The sequence below is a fragment of the Procambarus clarkii genome, chromosome 22 (assembly GCF_040958095.1).
Source record: "Procambarus clarkii isolate CNS0578487 chromosome 22, FALCON_Pclarkii_2.0, whole genome shotgun sequence".
Taxonomy (NCBI): Eukaryota; Metazoa; Arthropoda; class Malacostraca; order Decapoda; family Cambaridae; genus Procambarus; species Procambarus clarkii.
The window spans coordinates 6,606,966-6,632,583 of record NC_091171.1 but is presented as its reverse complement, the minus strand read 5'-3'; the positions used below and the strand labels follow the sequence as shown (position 1 = coordinate 6,632,583).

Below are 25,618 nucleotides of genomic sequence, written 5' to 3'. Positions count from 1 at the left end.
CACTGAACAGGTATCTGGTAGTTAGACTGCTGTTACGGGCTACTTTCTCCGGAAGTGTGTGAGAAAAATATATAGAAGGTATGAGGAAAGAAAATATAGGCGGAGAGTTTGTACATTAGACAATGGAGAGTTAGAAAGGCGGGGACCAAGCGCTAACAGCTCGACCCTGCAAGCAGAAATAGCAAATTCACACACTAACACGCACGCACGCACGCATGCCAAAACAATATATTTCTAAGTACCATTTACAATATTAAAAATGCCTACGTAAACATATCAATATTTTAATATCAATAAATTCCCTTCAATCACTAAAATCGTATGCAAAAACAAGAACAAAAACTGCATTCAGCATTGGGACCTTGCGCGAGTGATGGAACTTTCACAGATGACAAGAAAGTAAGTAATTATCAAAAGAAGGCACCAAACCGGGAAGGCTATGTAGCACCATCAAATGTGCGGAATAATCAGAGGGCGCTAAATATCACCAAGAATGCCAATACGAGAACAAAAACGCATAAGGCGAACGATATCAAAAGTATCCGAGTCACCAAGAATTCTATTGAGGGACAGGTGACCGCGAGGGGCGGTCGGAAAGCAAGACACACGTTCGTCCTGGAAGTCAGGACATTCAAGAAGGCTATGCACGACCGTAAGAGGGACAATGCAACTAGGACAATAAGGAGCAGGGCGGCGCTCCATCAAGTGACCATGGGTTAAGCGAGTATGGCCAATACGCAACCTCGCCAGAGCTGTTTCCCACCGCCGGTTACGGTGGAAGGAGGACGGCCACGAGGAAACACAACATTTAAGAGTACGTAGTTTGTTACCAGTAACCAAGAAGCCTGCCAACGGGTAAGGACTGAGGAATGGATAACCGGGTAAAAGTCGGAATACGGAATGCCTTTACGAGAGATGAGACAAGAGCGGACAGCTTCCCTGGCGGCAGCATCCGCACGCTCATTTAAAGACACACCAATATGGCTGGGAACCCAACAAAACTCAACCGACTTAAATTTACTGTGAACAAGAAACAGCCAATGCTGGATCTCGACAACTACTGGATGAACCGGATTAAAGGACCCGAGAGCCATGAGGGCACTACGAGAGTCAACAACAACTACAAAGGAAGACTGACAACGAGAAAGCAGGAGACGAAGAGCATAGAGAATAGCATAAAGTTCCGCTGTAAAGATGCTAGTCTCCGGAGGCAAGCGACACATATAAGTGCGATCAGGAAAAACAACAGAGTAGCCAACACCGTCCGCTGACTTAGACCCATCGGTGAAGACAGAAACGGAGCGGGAGTGAGAAGAAAAGTGCTCGAGGAAAAGGCGCTTTACAACCGCAGGAGGGGTAAAAGCTTTAGTGATACGGGTCAAGGATGTACAAAACCGCGGAAGAGGGACTCTCCACGGGGGCAAAGAAGGAACAACACGAGGAGAAACATCAGAAATACGAACGGAAAGAGAATTCTGTAGGCGAGATAACCGAACAGAAAGAGAGAGGTGGTGAAGAGATGACAAGAAAGAAATAAGTGAAATTCTGAGGCTTCAGTACGATTCTGCCTTCAGTGAACCCCTGACCACGCTGAAGAGCAATAATTCAAATTAATTCTTCATGAATGTGACACCAACATTGAACCACGTATCAGATGTCACCCTAACCCCACTGGACTGTGAAGTAGCCATAGACAGCATGTCTATGCACTCTCCACCAGGCATAGACTCCTGGAATTTTATATTCATCAATAAGTGCAAAACGTCACTATCACAGGTCCTACACTACTTTTGGAGTCTGAGCCTAGATACTGGCGTCATCCCTGACATAACTAGTTAGGGATGATCCCTGAGCAGCGAAGATCGCGCCACTTCACAAAGGAGGTAGTAAAGCAGATGCAAAAAAATTATGGACCAATAGCTCTAACCTCACACACAAAAAATCTTTGAAAGAGTGCTAAGAAGTAAGATTACAAATCACATGGAATCACATCATCTCCATAACCCTACCTTGAGGCTACCTTGAGGTGCTTCCGGGGCTTAGTGTCCCCGCGGCCCGGTCGTCGACCAGGCCTCCTAGTTGCTGGACTGATCAACCAGGCTGTTAGACGCGGCTGCTCGCAGCCTGACGTATGAGTCACAGCCTGGTTGATCAGGTATCCTTTGGAGGTGCTTATCCAGTTCTCTCTTGAACACTGTGAGGGGTTTGCCAGTTATGCCCCTTATGTGTAGTGGAAGCGTGTTGAACAGTCTCGGGCCTCTGATGTTGATAGAGTTCTCTCTCAGAGTACCTGTTGCACCTCTGCTTTTCAACGGGGGTATTCTGCACATCCTGCCATGTCTTCTGGTCTCATGTGGTGTTATTTCTGTGTGCAGGTTTGGGACCAGCCCCTCAATTATTTTCCACGTGTAAATTATTATGTATCTCTCCCGCCTGCGGTCAAGGGAGTACAGATTTAGGCTCTTTAGTCGGTCCCAGTAATTTAGATGTTTTACTGAGTGGATTCTAGCAGTAAAGGATCTCTGCACGCTCTCTAGGTCAGCAATTTCTCCAGCTTTGAAAGGGGCTGTCATTGTGCAGCAGTACTCCACTCTTAGAGAGCACAAGCGTTTTGAAAAGTATCATCATCGGTATAGCATCTCTAGTGTGAAAAGTTCTTGTTATCCAACCTGTCATTTTTCTTGCAGTTGTGACGGCTACTTTATTGTGTTCATGAGCATGAGCTGCGCATGAGCTGAAACTTATCCTCGTTGAACACCATATAATTTTCTGTAGCCCATAGAAAGACCTGATCTACATCTGATTGGAGGTTTGCCGTGTCCTCTATGTTGCCAACTCTCATGAAAATTCTAGTGTCATCTGCAAAGGATGATAAAGTGCTATAGGTTGTGTTCTGGTCTATGTCCGATATGAGGATGAGAAAAAGTACTGGAGCAAGCACAGTACCCTGGGGGACTGAGCTCTTCACGGTTGATGGGCTGGATTTTATTTTGTTGACTATTACACATTGGGTTCTGTCAGTCAGGAAATTGTAGATCCATCTGCCTATTTTCCCGGTAATTCCTTTTGAACGCATTTTATGTGCAATAACACCATGGTCACATTTATCAAAAGCTTTTGCGAAATCTGTGTAAATTACATCAGCGTTTTGTTTGTCTTCCATAGCATCTAATGCCATATCATAGTGGTCCAGCAACTGCGACAGGCAAGAGCGCCCTGTTCTGAAACCATGTTGTCCGGGGCTATGGATATGCTGTGATTCCATGTATTTTGTGATCTTACTTCTTAGCACTCTCTCAAAAATTTTTATGATGTGCGATGTTAGTGCTATCGGTCTGTAATTTTTTGCCTCTGCCTTATTTCCTCCTTTATGGAGTGGTGCTATCTCTGCTGTTTTTAGTATGTCAGGGATAACGCCGGTATCTAGGCTTTGTCTCCACAGAATGTGAAGGGCCTGCGATAGTGGTTTTTTACAGTTCTTGATGAATATGGAGTTCCAAGAATCCTGGCCTGTTGCAGAGTGCATAGGCATACTGTTTATGGCTTCTTCAAAATCTAGTGGGGATAGGGCGACGTCTGATATATGATTTGATGTTGGTATCATATCCATGAAAAATTCATTTGGGTTATCAATCTTTAGTGCATTTAATAGCTCACTGAAAACAGAGTCGTACTGCTTCCTCAGTAACTCGCTCATTTCTTTGTTGTCATCTGTGAAAGTTCCATCTCCCTTTCGCAGGGGCCCGATACTAGATGTGGTTTTTGATCTTGATTTTGCATAGGAGAAAAAATATTTCGGATTTCTCTCTATTTCACTGATGGCCTTTTGCTCTCTTTGCCTCTCCTGGGTTTTGTATGATTCTTGTAGCTTGAGTTCAATTGTTTCTATTTCTCTACCTAACCTTCTTCGCCGTTCTTGAGATAGGGTGCGACTCTCAAGTTGTTCCGTGATTCGTTTTCTTCGCCTATATAGGGAACGACGTTCCCGTTCCAATCTGCATCTCTTTCTCTTTTTTCTTAGGGGTATGCGGTTTGAGCATATTTCTAGTGCTACTGAGCTTATTTTTTCCAGGCACTGGTTCAGGTTTGCATTTCCTAGCTGTTCTACCCAGTTTATTTCTGTGAAGTCCTGGTTTATTTGCTCCCAGTTCATCCGTTTATTATTGAAGTTGAATTTGCTGAAATCTCCTTCACCGGGAATCTGGACTGGTTTTGAAGGTCCATTCCCCATGGTTGTCAGAACTTCAATTAAGTTGTGATCTGAGTAACAGGTATTTGTAATCATTATGTTCCCGATCAACTCATCATTATTAGTGAAAATGAGGTCCAGCGTGTTCTCCTTCCTAGTTGGTTCTACTATTTGCTGGTTTAAGGCAAACCTATCGCACATCCGTAGCAGGTCATTTGCATGTGCCTGCTCATTTAGGCTACTTCCTGGTATTCTTGGTATTCCTGGTATTCCGTGGACAACACTGCCTCAGAACAGGGCGCTCCTGCCTCTCACAGTTGCTGGACCACTATGACATGGCCTTAGGTGCCGTGGAAGACAAGCACAACACAGCTGTAATATACACAGACTGCAAAAGCTTTGACAAATGTGACCATGGTGTTATTGTGCACAAAATGCGTGCACAAGGAATTACTGGCAAAGTAGGAAGATGGATCTTCAACTTCCTAACCAACAGAACGCAGAGTGTAATAGTCAACACAGTCATATACGGATCATCTACTGTGAAAAGCTCAGCCCCCCCCCCCCCAAGGTACCGTACTTGCTCCGGTACTTTTCCTCACCGTAAAATCAGACACAGACAAGGATACAAACTACAGCACTGTATCATCGTTTGCTGATGACACCAGGATCTTCATGCCAGTAGACGATATAGATCCTTTACGGCTAGAGTCCACTCGGTAAATTCGGGACGTCATCTTAATTATTGGGACCGATTAAAATTTCTAAATCTGTATTCTCTTGAGCGCAGGCCGGAGAGATACATAATAATTTACACGTGGAAAATATTAGCGGGGCTGGTCCCAAACCTGCACACAGAAATAACATCACATGAGACCAGAAGGCATGGCAGGATGTGCAGAATACCCCCGTTGAAGAGCAGAGGTGCAACAGGTACTCTGAGAGAGAACTATCAACATCAGAGGCCCGAGACTGTTCAACACGCTTCCACTACACATAAGGGACATAACTGGCCGACCCCTCACAGTGTTCAAGTGAGAACTATCAACATCAGAGGCCCGAGACTGTTCAACACGCTTCCACTACACATAAGGGACATAACTGGCCGACCAGTCATAGTGTTCAAGAGAGAACTATCAACATCAGAGGCCCGAGACTGTTCAACACGCTTCCACTACACATAAGGGATATAACTGGCCGACCCCTCACAGTGTTTAAGAGAAAGAACTTGATGAACACCTCCAAAGGAAACCTGACCAACTAGGCTGTGATTCATACGTCAGGCTGCGAACAGCCGCGTCCAACAGCCTGGTTGACCAGACCACTAACCGAGAGCCCTGATCGGAGACCGGACCACGGGGATGTTGATCCCCGGAAGCTACACAAGATAAACAAGGTAGGTAGACCTCGTACCTGGAACTATGTCACACCTTCAGTAGTTATCAATACACTTAGAGTACGCTACACCTGTATCTGCGATGTTCAACACACTTCCAGAAACTCCCTACAGCGACGTTTTGGTTCTTCACCTTTAATAACTGTCCTATATACTCCACAGTAAATACCTGGAATTATATTTTTGTTCTGTATATTCGGTGGTTGTCCATCATGTGTCGCTGGAACATGTCCAGTTGGTCACATTAACTCCAGCTTGACTCACCCTTCCAGGAATATCCAAGAATCTTTGAATTCAAATCAATCACGGAACATATTGCGCATCTGAATATATCTTCGCCCCGGAAAGTTTTTCGGGAACTCTAAAAGCTCTGGATCCTTCGGCTTCAAGGTCTGGCCAGTGCCAGAAATATAGCAGTGACCTGTCACCTTTAACGATGGTTCAATGCACACAAAACACCCACACTGCCCTTACAAACCACCCCTTTCTCCCACACACTCTCAACCACTTGGGCTGGACGGTAGAGCGACGGTCACGCTTCATGCAGGTCGGCGTTCAATCCCCAACCGTCCAAGTGGTTGGGCACCATTCCTTCCCCCCGTCCCATCCAAAATCCTTATTCTGACCCCTTCCCAGTGCTATATAGTCATAATGGCTGGGGCGCTCTCCCCTGATAATTCCCTCCCATACACACTGCTTGGGAGAAGCTGGCATGACCATGTCTTGGTGATGCCAGCGTCACAAGCCACTCTGGCATTAACAGCCAAGGTCCTGAGAGCCTCAGCACTCTGGAGCTACCACCCATCAGAGCGCTACACCCAGAGGACGTGTCGCCCGTCAACCCAAACACACTGTCTTGTATGTCAAAAAAAGAAGGGGTGCATGGTCACTGCATGAAACTGTTGATGATGTTCATCTAGGTGGGTAGGTAGGTACGTGTACAGACACACACACACACACACACACACACACACACACACACACACACACACACACACACACACACACACACACACACACACACACACACAAGGGGCACACGTACTAGGGGACACAGGTGGAAACTGAGTGCCCAAATGAGCCACAGAGATATTAGAAAGAACTTTTTTAGTGTCAGAGTGGTTGACAAATGGAATGCATTAGGAAGTGATGTGGTGGAGGCTGACTCCATACACAGTTTCAAGTGTAGATATGACAGAGCCCGATAGGCTCAGGAATCTGTACACCTGTTGATTGACGGTTGAGAGGCGGGACCAAAGAGCCAGAGCTCAACCCCCGCAAACACAACTAGGTGAGTACAACTAGGTGAGTACACACACACACACACACACACACACATTTGCCATTTACACACAGAAATCACACTAACGTGATGCATCAAATGAACAAATCCACAAAGGCCGTGACGAGGATTCGAACCTGCGTCCGGGAGCATCCCGGATTAAGGCAGTGTCTGGGATGCTCCCGGACGCAGGTTCGAATCCTCGTCACGGCCCTTGTGGATTTGTTCATTTGCCATTTGTGTGTGTGGTGGGGGGGGGGGGGGGTCGAGCGGACAGCATGCTGGATACGTGATCATATAGTCCCGGGTTCGATCCCGGGCGTCGGCGAGAAACAATGGGCAGAGTTTCTTTCACCCTAATGACCCTGTTACCTAGCAGTAAATAGGTACCTGGGAGTTAGTCAGCTGTCACGGGCTGCTTCTGAGGTGTGTGGTGTGGGGAAAAAAAAGTAGTTAGTAACAGTTGATTGACAGTTGAGTGGCGGGCCGAAATAGCAAAGCTCAACCCCCGCAAACACAACTAGGTGAATACAACTAGGTGAATACAACTAGGTGAATACAGACACACACACACACACACACACACACACACACACACACACACACACACACACACACACACACACACACACACACAGAGAGGTGTGCGAGGAACTCAACAAGAGGTTCCAGGAGGTCTTCACAATAGAACAGGGTGAGGTCACTGTGCTAGGAGAAAGGGAGGTAAACCAGGCGGCCTTGGAGGAGTTCGAAATTACGAGAGAGGAGGTCAAGAGACACCTGCTGGATCTGGATGTTAGAAAGGCTGTTGGTCCAGATGGGATCTCACCATGGGTACTGAAAGAGTGTGCAGAGGCACTTTGCTTGCCACTCTCCATAGTGTATAGTAAGTCACTAGAGACGGGAGACCTACCAGAAATATGGAAGACGGCGAATGTGGTCCCAATATACAAAAAGGGCGACAGACAAGAGGCACTGAACTACAGGCCAGTGTCCTTGACTTGTATACCATGCAAGGTGATGGAGAAGATCGTGAGAAAAAACCTGGTAACACATCTGGAGAGAAGGGACTTCGTGACAAATCGCCAACATGGATTCAGGGAGGGTAAATCTTGCCTTACAGGCTTGATAGAATTCTACGATCAGGTGACACAGATTAAGCAAGAAAGAGAGGGCTGGGCGGACTGGATTTTCTTGGATTGTCGGAAAGCCTTTGACACAGTACCGCATAAGAGGCTGGTACATAAGCTGGAGAGACAGGCAGGTGTAGCTGGTAAGGTGCTCCAGTGGATAAGGGAGCATCTAAGCAATAGGAAGCAGAGAGTTACGGTGAGGGGTGAGACCTCCGATTGGCGTGAAGTCACCAGTGGAGTCCCACAGGGCTCTGTACTCGGTCCTATCTTGTTTCTGATATATGTAAATGATCTCCCGGAGGGTATCGATTCATTTCTCTCAATGTTTGCGGACGATGCTAAAATTATGAGAAGGATTAAAACAGAAGAGGACTGTTTGAGGCTTCAAGAAGACCTAGACAAGCTGAAGGAATGGTCGAACAAATGGTTGTTAGAGTTTAACCCAACCAAATGTAATGTAATGAAGATAGGTGTAGGGAGCAGGAGGCCAGATACAAGGTATCATCTGGGAGAGGAAATTCTTCAGGAGTCAGAGAAGGAAAAAGACTTGGGGGTTGATATCACGCCAGACCTGTCTCCTGCAGCACATATCAAGCGGATAACATCAGCGGCATATGCCAGGCTGGCCAACATACGAACGGCATTCAGAAACTTGTGTAAAGAATCATTCAGAACTTTGTATACCACATATGTCAGGCCAATCCTGGAGTATGCAGCCCCAGCATGGAGTCCATATCTAGTCAAGGATAAGACTAAACTGGAAAAGGTTCAAAGGTTTGCCACCAGACTAGTACCCGAGCTGAGAGGTATGAGCTACGAGGAGAGACTACGGGAATTAAACCTCACTTCGCTGGAAGACAGAAGAGTTAGGGGGGACATGATCACCACATTCAAGATTCTGAAGGGGATTGATAGGGTAGATAAAGACAGTCTATTTAACACAAGGGGAACATGCACAAGGGGACACAGGTGGAAACTGAGTGCCCAAATGAGCCACAGAGATATTAGAAAGAACTTTTTTAGTGTCAGAGTGGTTGACAAATGGAATGCATTAGGGGGTGATGTGGTGGAGGCTGACTCCATACACAGTTTCAAGTGTAGATATGACAGAGCCCGATAGGCTCAGGAATCTGTACACCTGTTGATTGACGGTTGAGAGGTGGGACCAAAGAGCCAGAGCTCAACCCCCGCAAACACAACTAGGTGAGTACAACTAGGTGAGTACACACACACACACACACACGATTTCCGCCCGAGGCAGAAACATATCAGCAGTTTCTTTCAACTGACTGATACTCCTCTTTCCCTTGCAGTAAATAAATACCTGTACCCATACAGCGTACCCAACCTTCCATGATACACCTCCGCACACCTGTTCTCCCATACCTGTTCTCCGCACACATGTTCTCCACACACCTGTTCTCCCACACCTGCAGGACCATGCCCTCAAACACTCGCCCAGCAGGAGGCGAGCAAGGGAACACAAAGTATTAAAGGAGATATAACCAAAGTTGACACATTCTCGCCTCGCCTCATATAATGGCGACATACAGTGCCACACAACAGTGCCGCACAACAGTGCCACACAACAGTGCCTCACAACAGTGCCACACAACAGTGCCGCACAACAGTGCCTCACAACAGTGCCACACAACAGTGCCACACAACAGTGCCACACAACAGTGCCACACAACAGTGCCTCACAACAGTGCCACACAATAGTGCCACACAACAGTGCCACACAACAGTGCCACACAACAGTGCCTCACAACAGTGCCTCAACAGTGCCACACAACAGTGCCACACAACAGTGCCACACAACAGTGCCACACAACAGTGCCACACAACAGTGCCACACAACAGTGCCGCACAACAGTGCCACACAACAGTGCCACACAACAGTGCCACACAACAGTGCCTCAACAGTGCCACACAACAGTGCCGCACAACAGTGCCACACAACAGTGCCACACAACAGTGCCGCACAACAGTGCCGCACAACAGTGCCACACAACAGTGCCTCACAAGTGTCACACATCAGTGCCACACAACAGTGCCACACAGTGCCTCACAACAGTGCCTCACAAGTGTCACACATCAGTGCCTCACAACAGTGCCACACAACAGTGCCTCACAGCAGTGTCTCAACAGTGCCACACAACAGTGCCTCACAACAGTGCCACACAACAGTGTCTCACAACAGTGCCACACAACAGTGCCTCACAACAGTGCCTCACAACAGTGCCTCACAACAGTGTCACACATCAGTGTCTCACAACAGTGCCTCACAACAGTGCCACACAACAGTGCCTCACAACAGTGCCTCACAACAGTGCCACACAACAGTGCCACACAGTGCCTCACAAGTGCCTCACAACAGTGCCACACAACAGTGCCTCACAACAGTGCCTCACAACAGTGCCACACAACAGTGCCACACAACAGTGTCTCACAACAGTGCCACACAACAGTGTCTCACAACAGTGCCTCACAACAGTGCCACACAACAGTGTCACACATCAGTGCCACACAACAGTGCCTCACAACAGTGCCACACAACAGTGCCACACAACAGTGTCACACATCAGTGTCACACATCAGTGCCTCACAGCAGTGCCTCACAACAGTGCCACACAACAGTGTCACACATCAGTGCCTCACAGCAGTGCCTCACAACAGTGCCACACAACAGTGCCTCACAACAATGCCACACAACAGTGCCACACAAGTGCCTCACAACAGTGCCACACAAGTGCCTCACAACAATGCCACACAACAGTGCCTCACAACAGTGCCTCACAATGCCACACAACAGTGCCTCACAACAGTGCCACACAAGTGCCTCACAACAATGCCACACAACAGTGCCTCACAACAGTACCACACAACAGTGACTCACAACAGTGCCACACAACAATGCCACACATCAGTGCCACACAACAGTGCCACACATCAGTGCCTCACAACAGTGCCACACAACAGTGCCACACACATCAGTGCCACAGTGCCACACAACAGTGTCACATAACAGTGCCACACAAGCCTCACAAGTGCCTGACAACAGTGCCTCACAAGTGCCTCACAACAGTGCCACACAGTGCCACACAACAGTGCTACACAACAGTACCACACAACAGTGCCACACAACAGTACCTCACAACAGTGCCACACAACAGTGCCACACAACAGTACCACACAACAGTACCACACAACAGTACCACACAACAGTACCTCACAAGTGCCACACAACAGTGCTACACAACAGTACCACACAACAGTGCCACACAACAGTACCTCACAACAGTGCCACACAACAGTGCCACACAACAGTACCACACAACAGTACCATACAACAGTGCCACACAAGTGCCACACAACAGTGACACATAAGTGCCACAACAGTGCCACACAACAGTGCCTCACACTCCACCCTTCTCGTAGGGTCGCTCAGTCTTATGTTAAAACAAATGTAAGAACCTTAAGAAAAAAGTACAATCATCCTGCAAAATATCTTAGTTCTAAAGAAGACAGTTCCTTTCATCATAAACCATAATGTTTCCAATAATCCAACCACTTGGGCTGGACGGTAGAGCGACGGTTTCGCTTCCTGCAGGTCGGCGTTCAATCCCCGACCGTCCACAAGTGGTTGGGCACCATTTCTTCCCCCCGGCCCATCCCAAATCCTTATCCTGACCCCTCCCCAGTGCTATATAGGCCTAATGGCTTGGCGCGTTCTCCTGATAGTTCTCTCTCTCTCTCTCTCTCTCTCTCTCTCTCTCTCTCTCTCTCTCTCTCTCTCTCTCTCTCTCTCTCATAATACTTCACTAACATGTGGAAACATGTTAGAAACAGAACACCCACCGCCCACCCTGGAGAACACAGAATACCCACCGCCCACCCTGGAGAACACAGAACACCCACCGCCCACCCTGGAGAACACAGAACACCCACCGCCCACCCTGGAGAACACAGAACACCCACCGCCCACCCTGGAGAACACAGAACACCCACCGCCCACCCTCGAGAACACAGAACACCCACCGCCCCCCTGGAGAACACAGAACACCCACCGCCCACCCTGGAGAACACAGAACACCCCTCTCTTCTCACAACTCTCAGTTGGAATATATACCCATGTATTTCAATAAACTTTGGAAGCTAAGGTGCAACTTGCGTCTCAAGTGAAGAGGTTGACAAGCAGTAAAGAAAAGGTTCATGCTAAAATCAGTGATATAACCCAGACGGTCCTCTTCACCAACACACTTCTACCAGTAGTCTTCCCCGTCATCAGTGTTAAAAATACGAACAAAATATATTGTTTTAGAAATAAACAAGAAAGTAACATTTCAAAATTAAGAGGACAAACCTGAGAAAAATATTCAAAGCCCTTACAATTTCAATACAAAGAACGAGTAGTAACCTACTGAACACAAAGCCCAGGAGGAGAAAGGGGTACTTAACTGAAGAGAGGGAAGGAGGGGAAGGGAGGGAGGGAAGGAGAGACAGAGGGAACAAAGATGGTGAGGGTGCTAGAAGGGAGAGAGGCGAGAGGGCGGGGCAGAGAATGACTGGGAAAGAGGGTGGAGAGGTAAGGACAGGTGGAGAGATAAGAGGAGAGGGCGGGAAAGGGCGGGCAAGAGAGCCAGAAGTTGGAAGACGGCAGAGAAGGGGTTAGATGGTAAGAGAAGGGGAAATAAAAGAAGATAGATGTGAGAAGAGAAGATTAAGAGAGAGAGAGAGAGAGAGAGAGAGAGAGAGAGAGAGAGAGAGAGAGAGAGAGAGAGAGAGAGAGAGAGAGAGAGAGAGAGAGAAGGGGGGGGGAGGGAGAGCAGTGGGGAAGAGGGAGGGAGGGACGGGGTAGAGCCAGTTCGTGTTTAGATCGACCCCAAAAGGTTGCCCCATTTACCCATCACAATGTATGTCTGAAGTAGCTTGTAATATTAAATGGAATATAATTTTTGCCAATGATAATAACTATTGTATAAAACTTGTGTGGATCCTATCCCATGTTGGAGTTGGAAAACATTACTTTGTTGATCGATTGGCCAATGAGGCTTGCAGGAAGGAAAACATTGATTATGACTTTGGACTATCTAATGCAATTATTAAAAACATACAAATTAAAGAAATTAATTCAGATTTAGAAGACCTAAGAATGCTCAGAGAATTGAAAGCTGCAGTATTAAAAGTTATGACAAGTTTTGTAATAATAGGTATTTGTATGGTCAGCACAGTAACCGAACCAGGCAATGTGATGTAGTCATTGCTGTAATTCGCCTTGGCTATAGACACATCTGGCAGGTTAGTGAAGCTGAGCCACTACCAGAATACTCAGATTGTAAACTCTGTGATAAACCTTTAATGCATTCACTAGAACACTATATTGATGAATGTGAAACCGTAAAAGACTTTAGACCTCCTGGCCTATTGTATCACCATCTGTGTAACTATTTTATTGACTCAGGTGTTCTGGACGACATCCTAACAATTTATCCAAAATTTGCTTGTCCATTTTAAAGAATGAAGAACAATTTTATTTATATTATTTTGAAGCTGCATCTCTTATGAACCCATCCCTGCCCTTGTGTGGCAGTGCACAATGCCAGCTATCAGGCCTGTGGTCCGGCACTTTTTGAATAAAACTATCTAGTTTCCTCTTGAAGATGGCCACGGTTGTTCCGGCAATATTTCTTATAGTCGCTGGGAGGACGTTGAACAACCGCGGACCTCTGATGTTTATACAGTGTTCTCTGATTGTGCCTATGGCACCTCTGCTCTTCACTGGTTCTATTTTGCATTTTCTTCCATGTTGTTCACTCCAGTATGTTGTTATTTTACTGTGTAGATTTGGTACTTGGCCCTCCAGTATCTTCCAGGTGTATATTATTTGGTATCTCTCTCGTCTCCTTTCTAGAGAGTACATTTGGAGAGCTTTGAGACGGTCCCAATAATCTAGGTGCTTTATTGCGTCTATGCGTGCCGTATATGTTCTCTGTATTCCCTCTATTTCAGCAATCTCTCCTGCTCTGAAGGGGGAAGTGAGTACTGAGTATAGTACTCAAGACGGGACAGCACAAGTGATTTAAATAGTATTAGCATTGCTGTGGGGTCTCTAGATTTGAATATTCTCATAATCCATCCAATCATTTTCCTGTTTGCTCTGTTGTGTTCACTAAACCTTAGGTGGTCTGGCATAATTATTCTCAGGGCCTTTATATTTGTTTCCCTTGTGTCTTGTACCCTTTACTTCGCTTAAGTTCTTTATTTTGACTATACCGACATTTATGGAACTTATTACTGGCAGATATTACTGGAACAGTAATACATATTACTGTTGAAGATTATTTTCTGTTGCCCAGTCGAAGATTAGGCTAATGATATCGACTCTGGCGTCACCAGCGTCTGAAGACATATACTGCCATAAGTGTCCTCCGTAAAGAGGGAGAAAACCGCAAGCCCCAACTGTGCGCCAGTTGAGGAATGAGCGTGTGAATGTAGTGACGAGGTAAGGATGGATCCTTGCTCACTATAAGTGCCATAGTTACCCCTCTGAAAATGCCTCACCTCTTTTCTCGTTTTCCTTCTTATCTGCGAACCTTGCCGTTGGCCACGGGTCAAATTTTGTTTCCAAAGCAACGCTCGAACAATTTTGCACATATACACTTTAAAACCGTCTTATAAACGTCTTACCAGTGGCCAAATATTCAGACCAAATTTGACCCAAATCCGTTCAACAGTTTTGAAACTATTTGAGAAGCAGGAACAAGGGAACATCTCCCACCCCCCATAAAAGTTAAGCGCGGCAACTGCAGGTGGGATAATACAGGAACGCAAATGCTGAAATTTACCCCTTTTATTAGGGAAATTGTACTGACAGTTGTTCATTGTTGCAGGCGATAATTTGCAATTATGTGGCTGACAGTTACGTGTGAACATTGCTGTAGGCGGAATATTGCTGTCAGGCTGCATAAACATTTTTTCTCCACATGAATACTATAAAAAAACGTCCCAAGATTATAATTTATTTACTTAGGCAAGCATTTATGAAGGTATGAATATTTTTATACAAGGGATATGTACATTGATGTGTGTATGTATTTTTGTACTCGCCTAGTTGTGCTTGCGGGGGTTGAGCTCTGGCTCTTTAGGCCCGTCTCTCAACTGTCAATCAATCAACTGATTATTTTTTTCCCACACTCACATACACACCCAGGAAGCAGCCCGTAGCAACTGTTTAACTCACAAGTACCTATTTACTGTTAGATGAACAGGAGCATCAGGGTGAAAGAAACTCGGCCCTTTTGCTTCCGCTTCCGCCGGGGATCGGACCCGGACCCTTAGGACTACGAATCCCGAGCGCTGTCCACTCACCCGTCAGGCCCCGGTCAGTTTGCCCCCCTGGCGTGTGTTCCGACAAGTTCAGACACCGAGGGACACCGTGTTCAGTAAACTGGTAGACACCTGCCATTACTTCGGGGTGGTCAAATACAGTAGATCGGACAACGCTCATGTTCTTTGTTATCATTGTTTAACATATACTGTGTTTAGTTAGGCTCTATTAGGTTTGGTTAGGTTAAGCTGTATTAGGCTCAGTTGAGTTAGGCAAGATAGATTATAAAATGTGTTCGGGAACCGTCTTGTGTAAGGTGTAACTTGCGTCCATCACATTGTGTTTAAGGCAACTCTTTGAGACCTTAATAAATGAAAGGAGTACCACAATATCCGACCGAAACCTTTATCTCTATCTCTATCTCTCTCTCTCTCTCTCTCTCTCTCTCTCTCGTTAACGACGTTGATAACACGAACAAAAGGATTCAATTCGACAACAAGTGGACTTAGCAAAGTTGACAAGAGCCGAGGTCAAATACCACCCATCGGCCGCGTTCATTCCTCACCCCAATATCTGAGTTACTGAGAGCGCGGGAAAACATTTCCTGCTGCCCTCCCTGGGATGTTGTGGGGGGGAGGGGTGGGGGGGGCTGATGGTTCGTGACAGGTATCGACTAATCGATACCTGTCACGAACAACACACATACCGTAACAGAAAACTAATTCTTTTACATCACTTAGCTCATTTCTTTATCGCCTTGGGTGTACGTACCTCTTCTATTATTCCTGGAGAGGGTTCTGGGAGTTCTTCTACTCCCCGAGGCTTGAGGCCAGGCTCGACATGTGGTAACTTGGTCCACCAGGCTGTTGCTGTAGGCAAGGGACCTATACTTGTAGTTTTATTAGTTGTTCCTTGCCGCTGAGTTCGTCACAAGAGCCTTGCGTCGGGCGGCTGGTGTAGAAGAGTCCACGAAACTTGCCACAGGTAAACACAGGTACTGTACCTCGTATATGTGGTTGTCCCTTGAGTAATGACTGTGAATACTTGGTGTGCGGGGTTGTGCCTTGAGTGAATGGTTGCCCTTGAGTGATGACTGCCATCAGGTGGTGTGATGGATATTTTCTTATTTTAACGTCCAGATATTGCCGTATTTTTCTTATTTTAACGTCTAGATATTGCCGTATTTTTCTTATTTTAACGTCCAGATATTGCAGTATTTTTCTTATTTTAGCGTCCAGATATTGCAGTATTTTTCTTATTTTAACGTCCAGATATTGCAGTATTTTTCTTATTTTAACGTCAAGATATTGCAGTATTTTTCTTATTTTAACGTCCAGATATTGCAGTATTTTTCTTATTTTAACGTCCAGATATTGCGGTATTTTTCTTATTTTAGCGTCCAGATATTGCAGTATTTTTCTTATTTTAACGTCCAGATATTGCAGTATTTTTCTTATTTTAGCGTCTAGATATTGCAGTATTTTCATATCCAGATATTACATCTTTTATGAATTTTACCAAAACGGCTTGACACACTATCGCAGTTTTTGTCTTGTGCCGGACTCTCTCTCCTGCGGTAGTGCTCTTACAAGACCCACAACTGACGGTAGTCGCATTGGTACTTTGGCTCACTGGCTGGCAAACTTGACTTGACTTGGCTGGCAAACTTGGCTGACTGGCTGGCAAACTTGGCTGGCTGGCTGGCTAGCAAACTTGGCTAGGTGGCTGGCTGGCAAACTTGGCTGGCTGGCAAACTTGGCTGGGTGGCTGGGTGGCTGGCTGGCTGGCAAACTTGGCTGACTGGCTGGCAAACTTGGCTGGCTGGCTGGCTAGCAAACTTGGCTAGGTGGCTGGCTGGCAAACTTGGCTGGGTGGCTGGCTGGCAAACTTGGCTGTTTGGATGGCCGGATAGCTTGCTGGATGGCTGCCTTGCTTACTTAACACACACACACACACACACACACACACACACACACACACACACACACACACACACACACACACAAACGGGAACTGTACAAGCAGCAGCTAAACTCTGAATATAATCAAAGGTAACGACTGAATCAATGTTTGGAGGGCGGGAGAATGGACTGGGCGTCCCGGGTGGGCCCACACGCGCGCCAACACACAACCAATAATAACAAAGAGTAGTATACAGTGGTAATGAGACGGAGCCGCTGGCGCCCACCTTCATAATATGGTCACGGCCTCAAGGTCAGAGAGAGATCATGTCCTGATTTACCGTGACCTGACCTCGCCTCCTCTTACCTAGCCTAACGAAAAATGGGATTATTGTTTCGGGTTTAATGTATACTGTGAGGTGTATGACGTCATAAAGCCCCTATAATTATAGTCTTCATAAAGCCCCTATAATTATAGTGTTCATTAAGCTCCTTTATTTATAGTCTTCATAAAGCTCCTATAATTAGAGCCTGTATTATTAGACAGAGCCTCCGATAAGTTATCAGCGGAGCAAGAGCCACATGGCTCATACTGAAGGATGATGAAGGCTTGGAGGAGGAGGTCAGTGAGCCCAACTTGTTCCTTCCTCCGACACACGCCGCCAGGAACACTGAAGGAACACCTCCCGTGTGTGTCGCTCCATGCACGCCCAGGCGGGCGTGGGCACGGGGAGGATGACGTCCAACGTGGGCGTGCGCCAGCAGGGAATAGGAGAGGAAAAGGCCGTGGGCAACATGGGCTTCCCTTCCCTCCCATGTGGGAAGTGTACACAGCAATGGGGTTAGGGAGGCGGGGTTGGGGGAGGAGTCAGATGTACAGATGGAGGGGTTAGGGATACAAGGGGTTAGGGGGGATACAAGGGGATAGGGAGGGAGGGGGTGTGAGATGTGCACATGGACATACAACAGCATGGGGAGGGGGGGGGGGTACAGATAGGTACGAGAAGAGGTCGTCTTGAAAAGTGTTGCTATTGATCTTTCCCGCGCAGACTACACTGGCCGCTGATGTTGCTGCTGCTGTTACTTCTGCTGCTGCTGCTACTACTGCTGTTGCTGTTACTTCTGCTGTTGCTGTTGTTCCTACTGTTGCCTCTGCTGCTGCTGTTGCTCCCGCTGTTACTTCTGCTGTTGCTGTTGCTACTGCTGTTGCTGTACCTGTTGCTCCTGCTGTTACTTCTGCTGTTGCTGTTGTTCCTACTGTTACTTCTGCTGTTGCTGTTGCTACTGCTGTTACTTCTGATGTTGCTGTTGCTCCTGCTGTTGCTGTTGCTACTGCTGTTACTTCTGATGTTGCTGTTGCTCCTGCTGCTGCTATTTCTGCTGTTGCTACTGCTGCTGTTGCTGTTGCTCCTGCTGCTACTTCTGCTGCTGCTGTTGCTACTGCTGCTCCTTCTGCTGCTGCTGTTGTTCCTGCTGCTACTTCTGCTGCTGCTGTTGTTCCTGCTGCTACTTCTGCTGCTGCTGTTGCTACTGCTGCTCCTTCTGCTGCTGCTGCTGTTCCTGCTGCTACTTCTGCTGCTGCTGTTGCTACTGCTGCTCCTTCTGCTGCTACTCCTTCTGCTGCTGCTGTTGTTCCTGCTGCTACTTCTGCTGCTGCTGTTGTTCCTGCTGCTCCTTCTGCTGCTGCTGTTGTTCCTGTTGCTCCTTCTGCTGCTGCTGTTGTTCCTGTTGCTACTTCTGCTGATGCCATTACTCTTGCTGTCCTCCCTCGTGGTGATTATGATTGATGATAATGCTCCTCCTCCACCAAAACCACCTCCACCATGTTCTCTTCTTCCTCCTCTTACTGGTGCTCTCTTCCTCCTCCTCCTCCTCCTCCTCCTCCTCTCTCTATTGTTCTCAAATTCAGTTAGTGAAGAAGGCAAACTTAAGACGTCTTCATCTTCCTGCGGTAGCGTGTCTGGGGCGTGAGTCAGGATCACACTGTCTTCTCCTGTGTATCCAACTCTCTTGCCACAACGGGTCACTGGGAACGTTGCCACAACGGGTCACTGGGAACGTTGCCACAACGGGTCACTGGGAACGTTGCCACAACGGGTCACTGGGAACGTTGCCACAACGGGTCACTGGGAACGTTGCCACAACGGGTCACTGGGAACGTTGCCACAACGGGTCACTGGGAACGTTGCCACAACGTGTCACTGGGAACGTTGCCACAACGGGTCACTGGGAACGTTGCCACAACGGGTCACTGGGAACGTTGCCACAACGGGTCACTGGGAACGTTGCCACAACGGGTCACTGGGAACGTTGCCACAACGGGTCACTGGGAACGTTGGAATGACACAGAAGCATTTTTTTACTTTACCTGGTTGATACCTGGTTGATACCTGGTTGATGGGGTTCTGGGAGTTGTTCTACTCCCCAAGCCCGGCCCGAGGCCAGGCTCGACTCGTGAGAGTTTGGTTCACCAGGCTGTTGCTTGGAGCGGCCCGCAGGGCCACATACCCACCACAGCCCGGCTGATCCGGAACTTCTCTTAGAAAGCAGTCCAGTTTTCTCTTGAAGATGTCTACGGTTGTTCCGGCAATATTTCTTATAGTCGCTGGGAGGACGTTGAACAGCCGCGGACCTCTGATGTTTATACAGTGTTCTTTGATTGTGCCTATGGCACCTCTGCTCTTCACTGGTTCAATCTTGCATTTTCTTCCATATCGTTCACTCCAGTATGTTGTTATTTTACTGTGTAGATTTGGGACCTGACCCTCCAGTATTTTCCACGTGTATATTATTTGGTATCTCTCTCGTCTCCGTTCTAGAGAGTATATTTGGAGAGCTTTGAGACGATCCCAATAATTTAGGTGTTTTATCTCGTCTATGCGTGCCGTATATGTTCTCTGTATTCCCTCTATTTCAGCAATCTCTCCTGCTCTGAAGGGGGAAGTGAGTACTGAGCAGTACTCGAGACGGGACAACACAAGTGACTTGAAGAGTACAACCATTGTGATGGGATCCCTGGATTTGAAAGTTCTCGTAATCCATCCGATCATTTTCCTGGCTGACGCGATATTTGCTTGGTTATGCTCCCTAAACGTTAGGTCGTCGGACATCATTATTCCCAAATCCTTGACATGCTGTTTTTCTACTATGAGAAGATTCGATTGTGTTTTGTACCCTGTAATTTACCTCCGGTACCTAAAATAACTGTTATTTTACCTGCCACTCAAGAGCTACTAACAAATATAGGCTCACAGAGCCACTAACAATAACAGGTACACAGAGCCACTAACAAAGACAGCCTCACAGAGCCACTAACAATAACAGGTACACAGAGCCACTAACAAAGACAGCCTCACAGAGCCACTAACAATAACAGGTACACAGAGCCACTAACAAAGACAGCCTCACAGAGCCACTAACAATAACAGGTACACAGAGCCACTAACAAAGACAGCCTCACAGAGCCACTAACAATAACAGGTACACAGAGACACTAACAAAGACAGCCTCACAGAGCCACTAACAATAACAGGTACACAGAGCCACTAACAAAGACAGCCTCACAGAGCCACTAACAATAACAGGTACACAGAGCCACTAACAATAACAGGTACACAGAGCCACTAACAAAGACAGGCTCACAGAGCCACTAACAAAGACAGGTTCACAGAGCCACTAACAAAGACAGCCTCACAGAGCCACTAACAAAGACAGCCTCACAGAGCCACTAACAAAGACAGGTTCACAGAGCCACTAACAAAGACAGCCTCACAGAGCCACTAACAAAGACAGGCTCACAGAGCCACTAACAAAGACAGGTTCACAGAGCCACTAACAAAGACAGGTTCACAGAGCCACTAACAATAACAGGTACACAGAGCCACTAACAAAGACAGGCTCACAGAGCCACTAACAAAGACAGGTTCACAGAGCCACCACTAACAAAGACAGGGTCACAGAGCCACTAACAAAGACAGCCTCACAGAGCCACTAACAAAGGCAGGTTCACAGAGCCACTAACAATAACAGGTACACAGAGCCACTAACAAAGACAGGCTCACAGAGCCACTAACAAAGACAGGTTCACAGAGCCACTAACAAAGACAGGTTCAGAGAGCCACTAACAATAACAGGTACACAGAGCCACTAACAAAGACAGGCTCACAGAGCCACTAACAAAGACAGGCTCACAGAGCCACTAACAAAGACAGGTTCACAGAGCCACTAACAAAGACAGGTTCACAGAGCCACTAACAATAACAGGTACACAGAGCCACTAACAAAGACAGGCTCACAGAGCCACTAACAAAGACAGGTTCAGAGAGCCACTAACAAAGACAGGTTCAGAGAGCCACTAACAAAGACAGGTTCACAGAGCCACTAACAAAGACAGGTTCACAGAGCCACTAACAAAGACAGCCTCACAGAGCCACTAACAAAGACAGGTTCACAGAGCCACTAACAAAGACAGGCTCACAGAGCCACTAACAAAGACAGGTTCAGAGAGCCACTAACAAAGACAGGCTCACAGAGCCACTAACAAAGACAGCCTCACAGAGCCACTAACAAAGACAGGCTCACAGAGCCACTAACAAAGACAGCCTCACAGAGCCACTAACAAAGACAGCCTCACAGAGCCACTAACAAAGACAGGTTCACAGAGCCACTAACAAAGACAGGTTCACAGAGCCACTAACAAAGACAGGCTCACAGAGCCACTAACAAAGACAGCCTCACAGAGCCATTAACAAAGGCAGGTTCACAGAGCCACTAACAATAACAGGTACACAGAGCCACTAACAAAGACAGGCTCACAGAGCCACTAACAAAGGCAGCCTCACAGAGCCACTAATAAAGACAGGCTCACAGAGCCACTAACAAAGACAGGTTCAGAGAGCCACTAACAAAGACAGGCTCACAGAGCCACTAACAAAGACAGCCTCACAGAGCCACTAACAAAGACAGGCTCACAGAGCCACTAACAAAGACAGCCTCACAGAGCCACTAACAAAGACACACATGGGCACATAGACAATCACTTGTAATATATGTGCGTTAATATATATATGATATTAACTTCTGGGAAAGGTTTCGTTTTCATTTTAAAAATTTTAAAGCAGAGGCAAAAATTTATCAAATATATATCTAGGGAGAAAGTAGATTATCATGGAACAATTTTTGTATTCAAATATTTAGGCACATGTACGTTCATGGCGGTATTGTTGTTTACGATTCACTACCTAGAACAAAAAGTTGCAAGTAGCACGGGCTATGGTGAGCCCGTAGTTTTCTGTAGAGTATACGCAGAGTTAGGTTATGTCAAGAGCTCGCTGTGGTATGCATTGAAACCCTAGTCTCGCGGGACTGTTAAGGCCTGTGATCAGTTGCCCGAGCTGGCCAACTTTGTATGCAGCATGAGGGATGTCTTGTATATAATGAGGATGAATATAAAGTCACAACAAAGCTCCAGGTACCTCATACCGGAGGGGCTGAAGGCTCTCATGCCTGGACACTCAATAAAGTTGCAAGTGAGATCATGACTCGGGTTTTGCTCGGGATTTCCTCATGGAATGCTCAAGGTCGGGAGACTTGTCCCAAGTAGCCAGCCACCTGCCACAGGTAGCGGTGACCCAGCCACATCCTGGCCCCTACTGTGTCGCACAGTCTGCCGCACGTTTCCTACTGTGCATAGATTTTCTTTCCTACTATGCTATCCTGTATACATAGTTTTCAGATCTAAACAAAGCCTAACCTTTTACACTGATGTTTTTAGGTCTCTTAAGAGTCCGTGATTTCTGTCCCATTAGACCTGAATAATACTGTCTTAATAAGAGAGAGTGGGGATACCTAGATCAAGTTCAGCTTCATCATTGTAATGAGTTATATTTATATGACAAACAATCCATACAAAAGATATTCTATCCCAATAATTCTGTGTATCGAGCAAGTTTATTTTAGACAGTTACTTTGAGGTTTTTGCTCTGTTTTCCAGAAACTTTAAACTTTTAAAAGGAGTAGACTTTGAAGCACAGAAAATAACTTCACCTCCAGTACTTTTTACTGTACTAAATGCGTGCACAAGGAATTACTGGCAAAGTAGTGAGATGGATCTTCAACTTCCTAACGAACAGAACGCAGTGTAATAGTCAACACAGTCAAATCCGGGTCATCTGGTTGATACCTGGTTGATGGGGTTCTGGGAGTTCTTCTACTCCCCAAGCCCGGCCCGAGGCCAGGCTTGACTTGTGAGAGTTTGGTCCACCAGGCTGTTGCTTGGAGCGGCCCGCAGGCCCACATACCCACCACAGCCCGGCTGATCCGGAACTGCTCTTAGAAAACCGTCCAGTTTTCTCTTGAAGATGTCCACGGTTGTTCCGGCAATATTTCTTATAGTCGCTGGGAGGACGTTGAACAACCGCGGACCTCTGATGTTTATACAGTGTTCTCTGATTGTGCCTATGGCACCTCTGCTCTTCACTGGTTCAATCTTGCATTTTCTTCCATATCGTTCACTCCAGTATGTTGTTATTTTACTGTGTAGATTTGGGACCTGACCCTCCAGTATTTTCCATGTGTATATTATTTGGTATCTCTCTCGTCTCCTTTCTAGAGAGTACATTTGGAGAGCTTTGAGACGATCCCAATAATTTAGGTGTTTTATCTCGTCTATGCGTGCCGTATATGTTCTCTGTATTCCCTCTATTTCAACAATCTCTCCTACTCTGAAGGGGGAAGTGAGTACTGAGCAGTACTCGAGACGGGACAACACAAGTGACTTGAAGAGTACAACCATTGTGATGGGATCCCTGGATTTGAAAGTTCTCGTAATCCATCCGATCATTTTTCTGGCTGACGCGATATTTGCTTGGTTATGCTCCCTAAACGTTAGGTCGTCGGACATCATTATTCTCAAATCCTTGACATGCTGTTTTTCTACTATGAGAAGATTCGATTGTGTTTTGTACCCTGTATTATGTTTCAGATCATCATTTTTGCCGTACCTGAGTACCTGAAATTTATCACTGTTAAACATGTTATTTTCTGCTGCCCAATCGAAAACTTTGTTGACATCTGCTTGTAGTTTTTCAATTTCTTCAGCAGAGGTAATTTTCATGCTGATTTTCGTGTCATCTGCAAAGGACGACACGAAGCTGTGACGTGTATTTTTGTCTATAACAGATATGAGAACAAGGAACAGTAGCGGTGCAAGGACTGTACCTTGAGGTACAGAGCTTTTAACATCGCTTGGACTCGATTTTATCGGATTGACTGTTACTCTTTGTGTTCTGTTCGACAGGAAATTGAGTATCCAGCGTCCTACTTTTCCAGTTATTTCCATTGACCTCATTTTGTGAGCTATCACCCCATGGTCACATTTGTCGAACGCCTTTGCAAAGTCTGTGTATACAACATCTGCATTTTGCTTTTCTTCTAGGGCTTCTGTGATTTTGTCATAGTGGTTGAGTAACTGTGACAGACAGGATCTTCCCGCTCTAAATCCATGTTGTCCTGGATTGTGCAATTCATTGTTTTCCATAAAACTAGAAATTTGATTCCTAATCACTCTTTCAAACACTTTTATTATGTGTGATGTTAGTGCAACTGGCCTATAATTTTTTGCCAAGTCTTTACTCCCCCCCCCCCTTGTGCAACGGAGCTATATCTGCAGATTTAAGTGCTGCTGGTATCTCCCCTGTATCCAGGCTCTTTCTCCATATTACGCTGAGTGCTCTCGCTACTGGTACTTTACATTTCTTTATGAATATTGAATTCCATGAGTCAGGCCCAGGAGCTGAGTGCATGGGCATGTTGTGGAGAGATGCGGAGAGATGCATAATAATTTACATGTGGAAAATATTAGAGGGGACTGGTTCCAAACCTTCACACAAAAATAACACCACATTATGTGGTGTTATTCAACACATTTTCAACATGTGGTGTTATTCAACACCACATGTTGAAGAGCAGAGGTGCAACAGGTACTCTGAGAGAGAACTATCAACATCAGAGGCCCGAGACTGTTCAACACGCTTCCACTACACATAAGGGACATAACTGGCCGACCCCTCACAGTGTTCAAGAGAGAACTATCAACATCAGAGGCCCGAGACTGTTCAACACGCTTCCACTACACATAAGGGACATAACTGGCCGACCCCTCACAGTGTTCAAGAGAGAACTATCAACATCAGAGGCCCGAGACTGTTCAACACGCTTCCACTACACATAAGGGACATAACTGGCCGACCCCTCACAGTGTTCAAGAGAGAACTATCAACATCAGAGGCCCAAGACAGTTCAACACGCTTCCACTACACATAAGGGACATAACTGGCCGACCCCTCACAGTGTTCAAGAGAGAACTATCAACATCAGAGGCCCGAGAC

The 25,618-nt window shown here is 46.5% G+C and overlaps 1 protein-coding gene across 1 annotated transcript in view; it reads right to left on the bottom strand.

Moving 5' to 3' along the window:
- Window positions 1–18,981, bottom strand: part of LOC123748321 (FERM, ARHGEF and pleckstrin domain-containing protein 1-like) — a 434,539-nt gene extending 415,558 nt beyond the window's left edge. Inside the window, 2 exon segments of the mRNA XM_069329367.1 lie at window positions 14,849–14,963; window positions 18,763–18,981. Coding sequence (XP_069185468.1) covers window positions 14,849–14,963; window positions 18,763–18,981 — 334 coding nt within the window.
- Between the last annotated feature and the right edge of the window lie 6,637 nt (window positions 18,982–25,618).